The sequence below is a fragment of the Neolamprologus multifasciatus genome, unplaced genomic scaffold, assembly GCF_963576455.1.
Source record: "Neolamprologus multifasciatus unplaced genomic scaffold, fNeoMul1.2 scaffold_5, whole genome shotgun sequence".
NCBI lineage: Eukaryota > Metazoa > Chordata > Actinopteri > Cichliformes > Cichlidae > Neolamprologus > Neolamprologus multifasciatus.
Genome location: NW_028181986.1, coordinates 115,370 through 130,410, shown reverse-complemented (window position 1 = coordinate 130,410; position 15,041 = coordinate 115,370). Strand labels below are relative to the sequence as shown.

At 43.0% G+C, this 15,041-nt stretch overlaps 2 protein-coding genes across 3 annotated transcripts in view; both read left to right on the top strand.

Annotated features, from left to right (window-relative positions):
- The window catches only part of LOC146490339 (protein NLRC3-like), a 265,325-nt gene that overhangs the window by 245,787 nt on the left and 4,497 nt on the right, over positions 1-15,041 (top strand). The window lies entirely within an intron of this gene.
- LOC146490340 (uncharacterized) lies at positions 7,282-9,312 on the top strand (the record flags this gene model as incomplete). The annotated part of the gene is made up of 1 exon (XM_085153315.1): positions 7,282-9,312. A coding segment is annotated over one exon (1,422 nt), but the record flags the coding sequence as incomplete, so codon positions are not given.

Here is a 15,041-nt window from a genome sequence, read left to right as displayed (position 1 = left end):
GGGAGCAGACACCCATATAAAGGGTGGCCAGGCGGCCCGGTCCAGGTTTTTACTTCTTTCTTTCACACGCCTGGTGGGCGGTGCCACCTGATCACAAGGGTTGGCAAGGATTTCGGAGCCTGGGAGACGGACACACGTATACAGAAACAGAAACTGAGTGATACTCAGCACTTTATCATTGAACTCAGCAATGTCCAAAAGGCCTTTCATACAGTAAATGTGAACAAGAGCCGGGGTCCTCATAATATTAGTGGCCGCGTAATTAAATCTTGTGCTGAAGAACTCAGTCCTATTTTTCAGGTTTTTTTTCATCAATTCTTGAAAACACAACATGTGCCCTCTCTTTGGAAAGAAGCAGTTTTGGTTCCTGTCCCTAAATCTAGTTGTCCAAAAATGCTAAACGACGTCAGGCCTGTTGCAGAGGATGGCTTTATCAATCCTTAAAAATGGTTCCCATCCTCTACGGGGTGAATTTCAGCTTCTTTCCTCAGGATGGAGGTTTCTATTTCCAAGATGCAGGACAAAGCGTTATAAAAACAGCTTTGTCCCTGTTGCTGTCACTGAATTAAATAAGAACTTTTTTTGATTCGAAACATTAAATTACTATATATGTGCCACAGTGAGGTTTATATTTTTATTAGGTATGTGTGTTTTTGAAGGGATGCCAAATGCTATCATTTTTCTGTAAAGCAAATTTACCTTGCCTATGGGTATAAATACCTTGACCTTGATAGAACAGAACTGCCTGTGATATTCTGGCCCGCTGTGTGGTGCATCTGTTATCTGGCCTTGCTGTACAATCACAACATGGTATTGCATTAACAGAATTCATTTGTGAAGGCAGTGGTGTATTAGTCATGTTCTTTATTTTTCTTTTTGGTCCAAGGACGTTATGATGTGCACCAGGCGATACACAGATGTCAAACATGCCAGCAGCGGTGCAGCCCTGATTTAAAGGACCTGATTAGGAGTAGATATTAGCCAGCATCTGTCAACATGTCTACTCTTTACACTTTAGACCCTTGAGCTCCTTCCAGGAACTAAAAGTATTTTCTCCATGATTCTCCAGGGAAGCTTTTGCAAAACGGTTGGAGCGTTGTTGTCTGTTAAAGTGAAGTATTTCTTTGAAATTGTTTTTCAATAAGCAGATGCAAATATTTATTTCTCTGTTATATTTCTGTACATACAAACTGGGCATGCCAACAGCAATGCACTGCAGCACAGCTTTCTTGATGAGGAAGTCCAGCTGTGCTGTGATGTCAGCTTCAGCTGCCCAGCATGCACACCTGAAATGTTGGCGGTTTCAGTTGATGGTAACAGAAATCTATATCACTTTCAGAAAAACGAAAGGTGCTCATTGTTGATGTTATTTGTTTTTGTGTTTTTATGTATATATTTCTATATACCTTCCATGGTTAGACTTTATTGTTTCTCTGATGTTGCTCTGATGACTGTGACTTTTTTGATGGCATTTTTGTTGCTGAAGACAGCCTGCATTTGTCTGCATTTGTTGACACTTTACAGAAGGCAGTGAAAAACGTAGGCCTAGGTTGCCATCTTGTGGCAGACTGTTGTTACTACAACATATGAAATTGTGTTTCTATTGGAAATATAATTCAGCGCCACTGAGCCGCTCTCTCTGTTACAAACTGAACCTGTTTTTTTAGACATATAAATCACTAAGCACAGTGAAGCTTTTGGTTTTGTAAAAGTGTTTCTTATTCAAAATGTATGTTGATTTTTATAAGGTTGAAGAGCAGTTAGCAGTGCATTCATGGACATCTTTAAACTATTAATTGAAGAATCTTTGGTCATGATGGCATGAACTAGAAACGTGAGCTCCAGGTGAGACTGCACAGAAGAACAAGTGTCCTTAAACTGCATCAACTGATGACGTCTTACAATTTTATTCTACTGTGTGTTTTTATCATTGAACGTTTATGTCTTTGTGTACACATACTAACACAAGCTACTGTGACTTAGAGAAGCTCAGCAACATTTTATTAAGTACACAAACAGTTCCAGGTGCTGGACTGTTTGAAGGCCCCACTTTGGATGTGAAGGACGTTCAGTTTTTTGTTGCAAAGTGTTTGCAAGAAATACACTATTATCACACCACAGTGAGCCAGTTGCATGAACAGCAGCCTAATCAGACTTCTGCAGACTCTCAAAGTTTTTTTGGAGTCTGCTTCTTGTGTCCAACAGGAAGAATTCTGTCCATAAACAAGGGATTTTAAAATGTACCATTTCTCCGTTTTTTCTTTTTACTTTTGTAAAGTAACCTAAAATTATTATTGCCTCAAAGCGATTTATACTCTGAGCTATGGGTTTTTTTGTTTTTTAAATGTTGTTCTAAGCAGCCAACAAATTGGTAATGCATGGTTAAAGTGAATTGTTAATTTATCGTTTCTGGTTTTACTATAAACAGACTGGGGATGCTTGTGTTTTCTTTCTTCCTCAAATGATCAGATAAGAATTGATTAAAAGAAATAATGCAAAGGCATTTTGCTGTGTTCACAGAGGGTCTTGAGGGTCTGTGTAAACGGAAAGATGTTGGCGATGGTGTGTATGGATTTGAGTATTACCCCACCACACCTGGAACATATTCCACGCAGCTACACATGGGCATGCAAACAGTACAATAACTGGAATACTCCAACTTGCCATTGTGACTGATCATTCTATGCTCTGTTTAGTCCCATGGAGGCTAAGATTGGCACTGAGGCTGGCTAGCAGAAGGTGAGTGTTGTGGATAGGCGTAGCTTTGGGTCACGTGGTGTCGGTAATAGTAATACTGATTGCTATATCACCTGTTCACGTCCCGAGGGAATTTTTGTGAATGAGTGGGTGATGGGGGAAGTCGACTTTTGCTGACCGCTCAAGCTTAAAATGTTTTTGATCACTGTTTTTCTGGATTTTAAGGATTTGAAAAGAAATAAATAACTTTAATCTGGAACTTTGACTTACGTTTTGAACAGCGGGCGCGTCAACATTATTCCCCTATTCAGCTGCTCAAAGGCTTGACAGTCATCAATATTTGTCAGCAAAAAGTGCGACGGGAATGGAGCCTCCCGCAATCAGCGCAGAATAAACGCCGACGCGAGCCCACACACCGCCGACACTACACCCACAAAAGCGGCTTCTCTGACAGATAAGGAGAAGACGACGGCGGTATGTAAACTGTGTTTTTGTGCTGCGTGTTGTTTGTTTGAACGCAGTTTGGATTCTGACCACACGAAGATGTTGTTGTGACACGCCCACCGCTACGTTTGCTGTTGGATTTGATGTGTGTGTGTGCTGTGGCTCTGCAGGCGTTCAACTGAGTTTGAAGGAATTGCTGTTGCCTTTGTTTTGGATTTTGGCATGCTGCTTATGTTGAATGCTGGATCACAAGCTGCAACTGTTGTTGGAAAAACTGAAAAGGATAAAAGATTAATTTCCCTCACTGAGAAAGCTCTTGCAAACAAAATTGAAACCATCCAAACAGATCGGAAAAGGCATGTAAACAAAATGAAAAGTGTTATTATGTCTCTTAAAGAGCTAATGAAAAATGACAAAAAATATTCACAAGTTTAATCACAGTTTGATGAGTTAACACACCTGTTTAAGGATGTGCATTGAATGAATGAATCTCTGCTTTCTCTAATCTCATTTGACGTGGAAGATAAACAAAATACATGGTTCTCAAGCATCGCTAAATACAATAAAGGGTTTATGGAGGATGTTAAGATATGGCTTTCTGAAACTGATAAACGTTCAGGCAGGCCATCATCTGACACAGTCACAGGAAACTTCTCTGAGAGGAGAAGTGGAGGTGCAAGAGCACACTGGAAAAGAACCTCAATCATCTCTCAATCCCCAGAATGATGTTAATGATGGCGTGTTGCCATCCGACAGTGTGTCAAATCAAGGCAGTAGGTCAAGCTCAAGAGTATCATCTACTTCATCTGCACGTCTCAGGGCAGAAGCTGAAAGGGCCGCCTTGCTCGCACGTCAACACATGCTGAAAGAAAAACACTCTCTTGAAGAACAAGAGGAACAATTGAGGAGAAAGAAAGAACAACTTCAGCTGGAAGCAGATATAGCTGCAACTGTTGCAAAGGTGAACGTGCTGAGAACTGGATCCACTATGCGGAGCGTCGCTTCACGGAAATCTAATGGAATGGAATCATATGTTAAAACAAAGGGAAACAGCCTTGAAATTCTTAATGCGGATTCAGAGACTTTTGTTCCACAGACGCTTACAAAAGGAAATGCAATCACTGGGAATGCAGAGCTTCAAGTAAAAACAGCGCAACAGAATATGGTAAATGGCCTGTATTTGTATAGCGCTTTTACTAGTCCCGCCTAGGGACCCCAAAGCACTTTACACATCCAGTCATCCGCCCATTCACACACACATTCACACACTGGTGGAGGCAGCTACAGTTGTAGCCACAGCTGCCCTGGGGCAGACTGACAGAAGCGAGGCTGCCATATCGCGATATGGCAGCCTCGCTATGAAAAGGGAAAGGCCTGCACCTCCTCTTATGGGGCCTTCTGACGCTTTTGGACCAATTCCACCTTTGTCTAAGCCACAAGCTGCTCATCCAGTAGCCAATGAAAATCTGTTGTCCATTATGGAAAAACAAAATGAATTAACTTGTATGTTGGTCTATCAGTCTTTCTTCACTGCCCAAAAGGGAGATTCAAACCTTTGATGGTGACCATTTACATTTTCAGGCTTTTATGCGCTCGTTTGAACAGGTCATAGAAGCAAAGACTGGCGATGCTGGCGACTGCCTGCATTATCTTGCACAGTACACCAAGGGGCAGCCCAATGAACTTGTTAAAAGCTGTCAACATATGTCTGAGTGCTGGATATGAAAAGGCAAAGACTCTGCTGCATGAGCACTTTGGGAATGGACATGTGATTGCATCTGCTTATTTGAACAAAGTTCACTCATGGCCACTGATTAGACCGGAAGATGGAAAACCTCTTCAGGCATATTGTTTGTTCTTACGTGGACGCTGCAATGCAATGGAAGAGATTAATGATCTCTCTGAATTAAATACACCTGCCAATATGCTTGCTGTGATTAGAAGACTGCCATATAAGTTAAAAGACAAATGGCGAACAGTAGCATGTGACATTCAAGAGAGGCAACATCGCAGAGCTGCATTCATTGACATTGTTTCCTTCCTTGAGCGTCAAGTTAAAATTGCTACAGATCCCGTCTTTGGAAATCTATGTGATGTTCCAGCAACACATCTAGCAGCCAAGGGCAGCAATGGAGGGAAACGTTCTCAACATCTAAGAGCTAAAGGAAGCAGCTTTGTCACAACAGTCTCTGATGTTGAGACAGAATCAGAGGGGGCTCAAGATCGTCACAGCACTGTGAAGGCTTGTTTTTTCTGCAAAGGCGGACACACACTGGAGGCATGTGCTCTGCTTGATAAGAAACCTCATAATGAGAAGATATCGTTTCTTAAAAAGAACAGCATGCGTTTTGGCTGTTTGTGCACTGGGCACATAAGCAAAGAATGCAAAAAACGCCTTTCATGTAAAATCAAGTATACTCCATATCCACCACAAGGAGAAGAACAAAGCCAAACCTGATAATGAGGCAGATAACATTCCTGTTACGATCCAGACTAGTGGACTTACTGGGGCCAGTGAACAAGACTGTAAGCTTGCCATCGTGCCAGTTAAAGTAAAATCAAAGAGAGGTCAAAGAATAGTGGAAACGTATGCCTTTCTGGACCAAGGGAGTTCAGCATCCTTTTGTACAGTGGGTCTTATGGACAAGCTGAATGTTGCTGGGAGGAAGACAAGTGGGGGACAGTTTCATTGTACCTGAACTTGAAGTTGCTGGATTGGACAGTGACATGTACTGTGATATGCCTGACCTCTTCACTCAGCACAAAATGCCTGTAGATACTGGTAACATCCCAAATCAACAGGACCTGGATGACTGGCCACATTTGAAGCATGTTCATTTGCCAGAAGTTAAGACCAGTGTGGAGCTTTTGATTGGCATGAATATGCCCAGAGCTCTAGAACGTTTGGAGGTCATCCGGAGTGTAGGTGATGGACCTTTTGCCATTAGGACTGTGCTTGGCTGGACAGTGAATGGGCCACTTTATCGAGAATGCTGTGGAAGGCCAGGATGTTTGGCAACAGTTACTGCCAACAGAGTTTCTGCTGTCACACTGGACAAGCTATGGAAACAGCAGTTCAAGATGGACTTTCCTGAGAGCAGCGATGATGAACAGATGGGGCTGTCAAAGGAAGACTTGAAGTTCCTGGAATTGGCCATTAAGACGGTGACTTTGAGGAATGGGCACTACAGCATTGCCCTGCCACTGAAAGACCGAGACATAAGAATGCCTGACAACCGTGCAATTGCTGAGCAACAAGCCTTAGGTTTGAAGAAAAGGTTCATCAGAGATAAAGACTTTCACAAAGACTACACTGCCTTCATGACAGATCTCATATCTAAAGGATATGCAAAGAGAATTAGAGCGCAGTGATGGGAAGCTTTGGTATATCCCTCACCATGGGGTTTACCATCCTACCAAGGGGAAGATGCGGGTCGTCTTTGACTGTGCATCATCATTCCAGGGTGTCTCTCTTAATGCGCAGCTCCTGAGTGGTCCTGACTTAACAAACGATTTGGTTGGCGTACTGACGAGGTTCAGAAAAGAGCCTATTGTTTTGATGTCTGACATCAAGGCTATGTTTCACCAGGTGCATGTGCCAGAGGAAGATGCTGACCTTTTGTCAAGAGATTTATTCTAAATAACACTTCTTCAGCTTCGAATCAGAGAGGAGAAACACACACTGCAGTTAGTTACTTGCAAGCAAGGACAGTCACAGCACTCGCACAGAAGTGAGGGCTCTGAGACTTGCGCCCTGCCACTGCCCTGGTCTTTATTTATATACATCAGTGGGTACATTTGTTCATTACATTGGGATGTGGATTTGTATGTGTGTGTGTGTGTGTGCCCTCCTGCTGACCAAAGAGGGTCATAAAATAATAAAAGCAGGAGCAACATCCTTGGTCATAAAGAGGGTACGTTTATCCTATCATAAAACAATAAAAGAAGGTATGCCCTTTCCCATGCTCCCAGGATTTGGGTGTGAATGCTAGAACACTCTGGAATGCACACAAAGACTACAAAAGATCACACATCCTATCACTACACAATCAATTACACACCTCTAAGCATATATGGAAACTTATATCATTAAAAGATTATACTGACTACTAAGTACAATTTTCCATTGACACCTTTTGAGGTTTCTTTGGTGGCACAGTCGTGACTTCAATCAGAGCATGCAGGAGTACAGGATGGGTGTTCATTTGTTTGGGGCAACGTCCTCTCCAAGCTGTGCTAACTACGCCCTGCGGAAATGCAAAGGACAACAAAGCATATTTCAGCCAGCAGGTGATTGACACCATTCCATATAGTTTTTATGTGGATGACTGCCTTGCTTCAATATGCTCTGAAGAAGAAGCCATCAATCTTAACTCAGACCTCAGAGACATTTGCTCCAAGGGTGGTTTCCACTTAACAAAGTGGATCAGCAATAGCCGCAGCGTTCTGGCAGTTATACCCGAGGAGGAAAGAGCAAATGAAGTTAAGGACCTAGACCTGGATTGTGATCTTTTACCTGTTGAGCAAGCATTGGGAGTGAGGTGGTGCCTGCAGTCAGACACATTTAAGTTCTGCATATCCATCCCAAACAGACCATTGACTCGGAGAGGGATCCTATCCACAGTAAGCTCCTTCTATGACCCTCTGGGGTTCCTTGCTCCTGTTATCTTCACAGACAAGAGAATCCTTCAAGATCTGTGCCAGAAGGGTATAGGGTGGGATGATGTACTTGATATTGTACTTGATAAAGGAGCATGTGATCAACTTTTCCGGACCAACTTCAATGTAGCAAACTGGAAAACATCCATCCATTTCCCAGTGTTCTTGGACCAAACTCCAGGGAAGAACTACTCCATGTTCTATAAACAAAGCAAAGGTAACAGGCCGCTCGGAAACACCACCAACTGCAACCGGACCGCTGGAGGAGGAGAGGGCGCCCCTGTGAACACGACTGGACCTTCTAACGGCACGTACTGGGTGCAAGGAATAGCCTGGCTATGTGGACAACGGGCATATTTCATACTGCCCCCAGGCTGGACAGGAACATGTGCTCCCACATTCCTGTCAGACCACACTTTCAGGATGACCGCAGTAAACACCACTTCTAGAGCACGCCGGAAAAGAAGATCAACGTTCCCTAGACTTCAACCACATGACCCGATATGGGGAAGCGACGTAACCCAGGAATTCAAATTATGGACTACCGGACAGAAAGTACTCCATTCATTGCTTCCTTGGGTGGGAACCGGAAAAAACATGCTGAGGATTGAAACTCTGGACTATCATTTTGGACTCTTCTTGAACGCTTTGTGCAAGATCTACGAACAGCAGAATCAGGAAATCGATGCATTACGGATCGCAGTGATGCAACATCGAGTAGCTCTGGACATGATACTAGCAGAGAAAGGGGGACTTTGTGTCCTCTTCAACAACACCTGCTGCACTTACATACCAGACAATGTACACCCATCAAACATGACTGACGCCCTGAACGCCTTGAGACAGATCCAGCAGGCCCAAAATCAGGACTATGTGAGTGATACAAGTGACTGGTTTTCTTGACTTTACACTGGCTCCTGGGTACAGGTGCTAAAAAGACTGCTCATTGGAGTTGGAGTATTTTTACTTTTGTTTTGTGTTTTTATTTATTTATAATTTATATTTTATTTTGTAACATGTATCCTGCCATGTCTAAAACTCATGATTAACCGCATAATCGTTTCCACTGTTGCTGCATACATAGCCGTGACAAATGATGATGATGATGATGACCCTGACCTGTTGGAACATGAAGACTTTGTGTGATTAATGATGATGTGACAGAAAATGTACAACAAGATGTTACATACTGATATCTCACTTAAGTTATACTCAAGTTATACGTGACAACAGGAGGGAATGTCAATGGAAAATTGTACTTAATAGTCAGTATAATCTTTTAATGTTATAAGTTTGCATATGGTAGAATACTGCATGATGACCTTTTGATGACTTAGACTGTTGTCCACTACAAGACTTGTTTCTGTTTTATAAATTCTTTCTCACAGTGATAATAGCTGAACAAACTATTATTATTTCACTCCTACCAGGAAGAGGAGAGCTGGACACTTTTATCTGCGCTCCCTAACAAGAAGCGGGGCCGCGTCCTTCTGAATCCCACAACACACACATGCACACTAACATTCCTCTGTCTATGAACAGACGTATTCATTATTGTATTACTTTTCTCGTGTATAAATAAAGACAAGTGCAAGAACAGAGCGCACATCACAGGGCTTCCACTCTGGTGTGAGCGTTCTGTGATCGCCCTTGCAAGTAAAAACTGCAGCATGTGTGTCTCCACTCTCTGACTCTCAGCTGAAGAAGTGTCTTTTAGAATAAATCTCTTGACAGGAACATACATCTGTAAAGTGACTGTGGAGATTCCATCTTTAACTGTGTCTGAAGGAAACGGGACCATCATCTTAGTCAGAGAGAAGACGATGAACGCGTGCATCACTGTGAACATGCAAAGTGTAGCTCGTGGCCTCGTTCATGTTTCAGCTGCTGGAAGTGAAAGCATGTCTGCCCAGGGAGGAGACCAAGAAGAAGAAGAAGAAGTGAGAGAAGAAAAGTGGAAACACGGCTGTAGAAACTTTACAAACTTGTTCAGCGTTTTTGGTTTTAAATTTATGTGATGATTCCAAAAACACTGCTGATTAAAAATGACTGATTGACTTTTGACTGATTGTCTCATTTAATGAATAAATTAATACTTATCATATTAAACTCCTCTGGGTTACCATAGTAACATGACCAGCAAAGATGGTTTGGCATGCAGACTGGAGCACCAGGGATCAAACCACCGACCTTTCTGTTGTCAGGTGACCTGCTCCACCTCCTGAGCCCCACTTCTCATGACAAATGACTCACTTTTCCCTTTCTGTTATTCTCACTGACACTTGAGGATTCATCATGTTTGATCAGAGGTTTTCTTATCACGTCTCTGTTCTGTGTTAGGCACAGATTACACAACACTGACAAAATATTGGGGAGTCTGTGTAAACAGTGTTTCTGTGATGACCGCAGCTCACTGTCCTGATCATCCCCTCTGTTACCGTCCTCCCTGTTAAACATGTGCTCTTTGCTGTGTGTGATATTAGCATGACCTTTGCTCCAGTTTATCACCGGGTCCCATCATGCTCTGCAGCTCTGTGGGTGAAACTGAAAACACTTTGTAGGTGTTGTTTCATGAGCTGCTGCTTATTCTGAAGCCACAGGATGTGCCAAGGCTCAGGGAGGGGCGGCCATGTGGCCAGTTCGGGTGAGAGAAAGAAGACATAAAAGACGTCCTGTGGCTGACCTTTGAACTGGCGTGACATGCAGCTATGCAGGTTAGCATCATGCTGGTCCACTCTCCCAGCCAGCTGTTGGCGGTAATGCACCACCAACTGCCAATAAAACGACAAAGAAGAACAAGCTATGTGGGTATGTGAGTTGATAGGTTACTATCTTGGGAGCTTGCTGAGTGGATGAGTAAAAGAAGATCACTTTGTCAAAAATACTTATGAAGTTATAAAGAGTGGAAATCTGAAGAGCTGTTATTAAATCAAACATAAGAACTTCAACCAAAGCTGTCGGCCTGGGTCTGACGGTAGAACAAGAAGAATAAATTAAGTGAGGTATGAGCGAGCTACACGGCTGATAACACAGTCTGTGACAGCACAACAGCATACGAGTGTTCACTGTGAGCACGGTGGATTTTAGGAGAACACAAAAAGACTTTCACTGACTGGAAAATGATAAAGAGTGAATGGAAGCTGCAGCAGAAACACTTTTTAGTTTGGAAGAGAAACAATGTAACACTTTTACATGGAAACAAACAAAGTAAAGTGCAACAATTTGCCTTAAATAAAAAGAAATTAAATCCTTACTAAAACTATAAATATTTGAACCGTTTGATACTGAAAAATAAAATTAAATAAACTCAATAAATAATCAAAATGAATTCAAACTGATCAGCAACATTAACTCAGGAGCACAATATATGAAACACTTTAACCTACAAAACAAAAATGAATAAAACAGTTTGTGCTGATTTCTTTCTTTGATCAAAATAACAAAGTCAGCATTAATGGCTCCGACGAGCACGTTTTGCAGTGCACAGCTTTTCAAAGCAGGTTTGAAGCAGGATCCTGCAGCTCTCAGCTCCTGCTCAGTGTTTAGCTGGGACCTGGACTTGGTCTGCAGCAACAGCAGAGAAGCCAGTCTCACAAAGATGAGACTAAAGGAAGAAGAACGCCCACAGCCTTCTGCCCTCAGAGCGGATACTGCTTCTCTACACTCAGCCAGAATCCACTCAGTGTCTGTGATGTGAACTGCAGTCTCAGTGTGGAGTCAGATGTCAATGAACTGGTTCTCCTCTGCAAAGCTGGAACCAGTTGGAGCTGGTGCTTTGAAAGGATCTCTCACCCAGTCATGCTGGGAACTGTTTTCATGGAAGTCCTTTTTAAAGTATCCCATCAGTGATGAAATATGCTGCTTGATATATAGTCACTGAGGCGGCATCATCGTCAGTAGTGTCAACAAATTCATGCAGGTTCTCCAATGAATCTGTGTTTCCTTCATCGAGTCTCCTGCCCCACACTGCAAGCTTTCCAGTGACAGAGCTGATCTTGTGACCTGAGGGAGGTTTTTATCTTTCCCTTGAAGCTGTAGATTTACTTCATTTCCAAATATGTCACTCAGGCAGGCCAGTTTTGCCAGGAAGCTCATCACTAACTCTGCAACTTCATACTTGTGCTCCTGCTCCAAAAACATCTTATCTGCTCTTTGAGCTCAAAAACTCGGGACAAGACTTTTCCTGGTGACAGCCGCCTCGCTTCACTGTGAAACAGCACAGCTTGATGTTCAGCTCCATCTCCTCACAGACAGCAGAGACACTCTTGTTTTTAGTGGTCTGATCTTTATAAAACCGGTTACACCAATAATTTCAGTCATAACTGTCATGTATTGATATATGGCTATGTCTTAATGTGATGACCTTTGAACCGGATGTGGTTGTCCGAGGGAGGCCCCGTTAAGTGGCTAGTTGTTAGATGGACAGTATTCAATAAAGCAAGATAAAGACCGTGCTTTATGTCCTGATTCAATTCAGAGTGCTCTGCCTAATTTAGTAATAAGGTGGGCACACAACAATGGCGACGAGGATGACACGGACCTGGATTTGTTTTTGTGAGAAGTAGGCCCAGCGGCGGCACGGTGTTAGCGAAAAAACTTGTGGGCTAACATGGAAAAGTCGGGTATTCAACCGTTTGCCTGCTACACTGATCCAGCTACGCTCGGACCGAGATGGACGCGGTGGTTAACATCCTTCGAGTTGTTTGCTGATGGGAAAGGCCTTATTTTGACGGATAATGCTACAGACGCGATCAGACAGCGGAGACGCGCTCTTCTACTGCACTTGGCCGGACAGGACGTGCAGGACGTCTTCTCCACTCTACCACAGACGGGAGAGGCGAAGGACTACACCGCTGCAGTGACTGCACTCAACACTTATTTTGTTCCTCAAGTGAATGCAGCATACGCACGCCAAACTTTCCACAAATTGTCCCAAACACCAGGTGAGACTGTGCAACAATTTGTACACGTTTAAGGCAAGCTGCAAAAGACAGACAATGTTACAGGTGTGGTTATACTGACCACATGGGCAAAGATCCCAAATGCCCAGCACGAGGACAAACATGTCACAAGTGTAATGGTAAGGACCACTTTTCAAAAATGTGTCGTACCAAAAGACAAAAGAAACAAAATGTGAATGCTGTTGAACAAGATGATTATGCATTTACTGTAAATGATGATAATGTACCTGAGAAACTTACCTTTTCTGTTGGGGGAAGAGAGTTGAAAATGTTAGTTGACTCTGGAGCTACAAGTAATGTGATGGGAGACAACATATGGGAAAAGCTAAAAGCTGAAAAGATAAAATGTCACTCATATGTACCCAAAGAGACGAGGAATTTATATGCATATTCCTCAGCACAGGCACTCACGGTTAAAGGTGCATTCAGATGTGAAATCAAGATTGGTGACAGGACTGAAGAGGCTGAATTTATTGTGATTAGAGGTAATGGTGAACCACTCCTGGGGAAAAAGACTGCCATAAAGTTAGGAGTGTTGAAAATAGGTGAAAATGTGGCGGCTGTCACAGATTTAAAGCACACTTTAAAGAAAAGTATCCAAAAGTGTTCAAAGGAGTAGGAAAGCTAAACACCAAACAGATCAGCCTCGATCCAAATGTGAAACCAGTAGCACAGCCACTGAGGCGCATACCTTAACATTTGAGGGATGCAGTGGAGAAAAAGATCAATGAACTAATCGACATGGACATTATAGAATGTGTAGAAGGTCCTACACCTTGGGTAAATCCAGTAGTGGTACTCCCAATGAAATGTGACAATGATATCAGAATGTGCTTAGACATGAGAAAAGCAAATGAGGCAATAATCAGGGAAAGATACCCCATACCCACTGTGGATGAAATCTTGCAAGGACTAAACGGCTCTGCAATCTTCACCAAACTCGATCTCAAGTGGGGATACCATCAGCTAGAGCTTAGCCCGGAGTCAAGAGAGATCACTACATTTGCAGTGCACAACGGAGTATACTGGTACAAAAGGCTAATATTTGGAGTCTCATCAGCTAGTGAGCAATATCAGCATGAGATCGCCAATGCACTAGCTGGCATTGAAGGAGTTGAGAACATTTCAGATGATGTAATCATACACGCGCCAGACCAGGAAACCCATGATAAGCGCCTGCATGCTGTGATGAAGAGACTCTCTGACTGTGGCCTGACACTAAACTCAGAGAAGTGCCAGTTCAACATGGACAGACTCGTGTTCATGGGAATACTGCTGACACAGAAAGGCATCGGCCCAACTGAAGAAAGAGTGAGAGCTGTGGTGGAAGCCCGAGAACCGAAGAATGCTACTGAGGTGAGAAGCTTTCTGGGACTGGTAGGTTTCAGTAGCAGGTTCATACCACAGTTTGCTACACTCTCTGAACATCTTAGACGTTTAACTCGAAAAGAAACTATGTTTACATTCGGGCCAGAACAAAAGCAAGCATTTGAAAGACTAAAGACTGAGTTAGCCAGAGCAGGTACCCAAGCCTATTTTGACAAAGAAGCCCCAACCAGAGTCATAGCAGATGCGAGCCCTGTAGGCTTGGGCGCAGTGCTAATACAAATACAGAACGGAGAAGAGGTACCAGTGTGCTACGTAAGTCGGAGTTTAACAGACTGTGAGCGAAGATATTCTCAAACAGAAAGAGACTAGCACTGGTATGGGCATGTGAGAGACTACATCCATATGTGTATGGCAGGAAGTTTGACCTCATCACAGACCACAAGCCATTAGAGGTCATATATAGCCAGAGATCTAAACCTTGTGCACGCATAGAAAGATGGGTTGTCAGACTGCAACCATATGATTTTAAAGTAGTGCACATTGCGGGAAAACAAAACATTGCGGATTCACTGTCAAGACTGCCGTCTGACACCACGTCAAAAGAGATACATAAGCATGAATCTGAAGAATATGTGAGATTTGTTGCAGTTAATGCTACTCCAAAAGCACCCACAACAAGAGAGGTTGAAGAAGCCTCTGCTACAGACTCAGAATTAACAGAAGTGCAAAGAGCTATTGAAACTTTGAAAAATGCAAAACATATGCACCCATTGCAAATGAACTGTGTGTCATCGGCTACATAGTTTTGCGGGGAACTCGAATTGTATTGCCAGAAAACCTCAGAGCTCAAGCACTTTCACTGGCTCACGAAGGACATTTAGGAATTGTTGGAACCAAACAGCATCTCAGAACAAAAGTTTGGTGGCCAGGGATGGACAAAGCTGCAGAAAA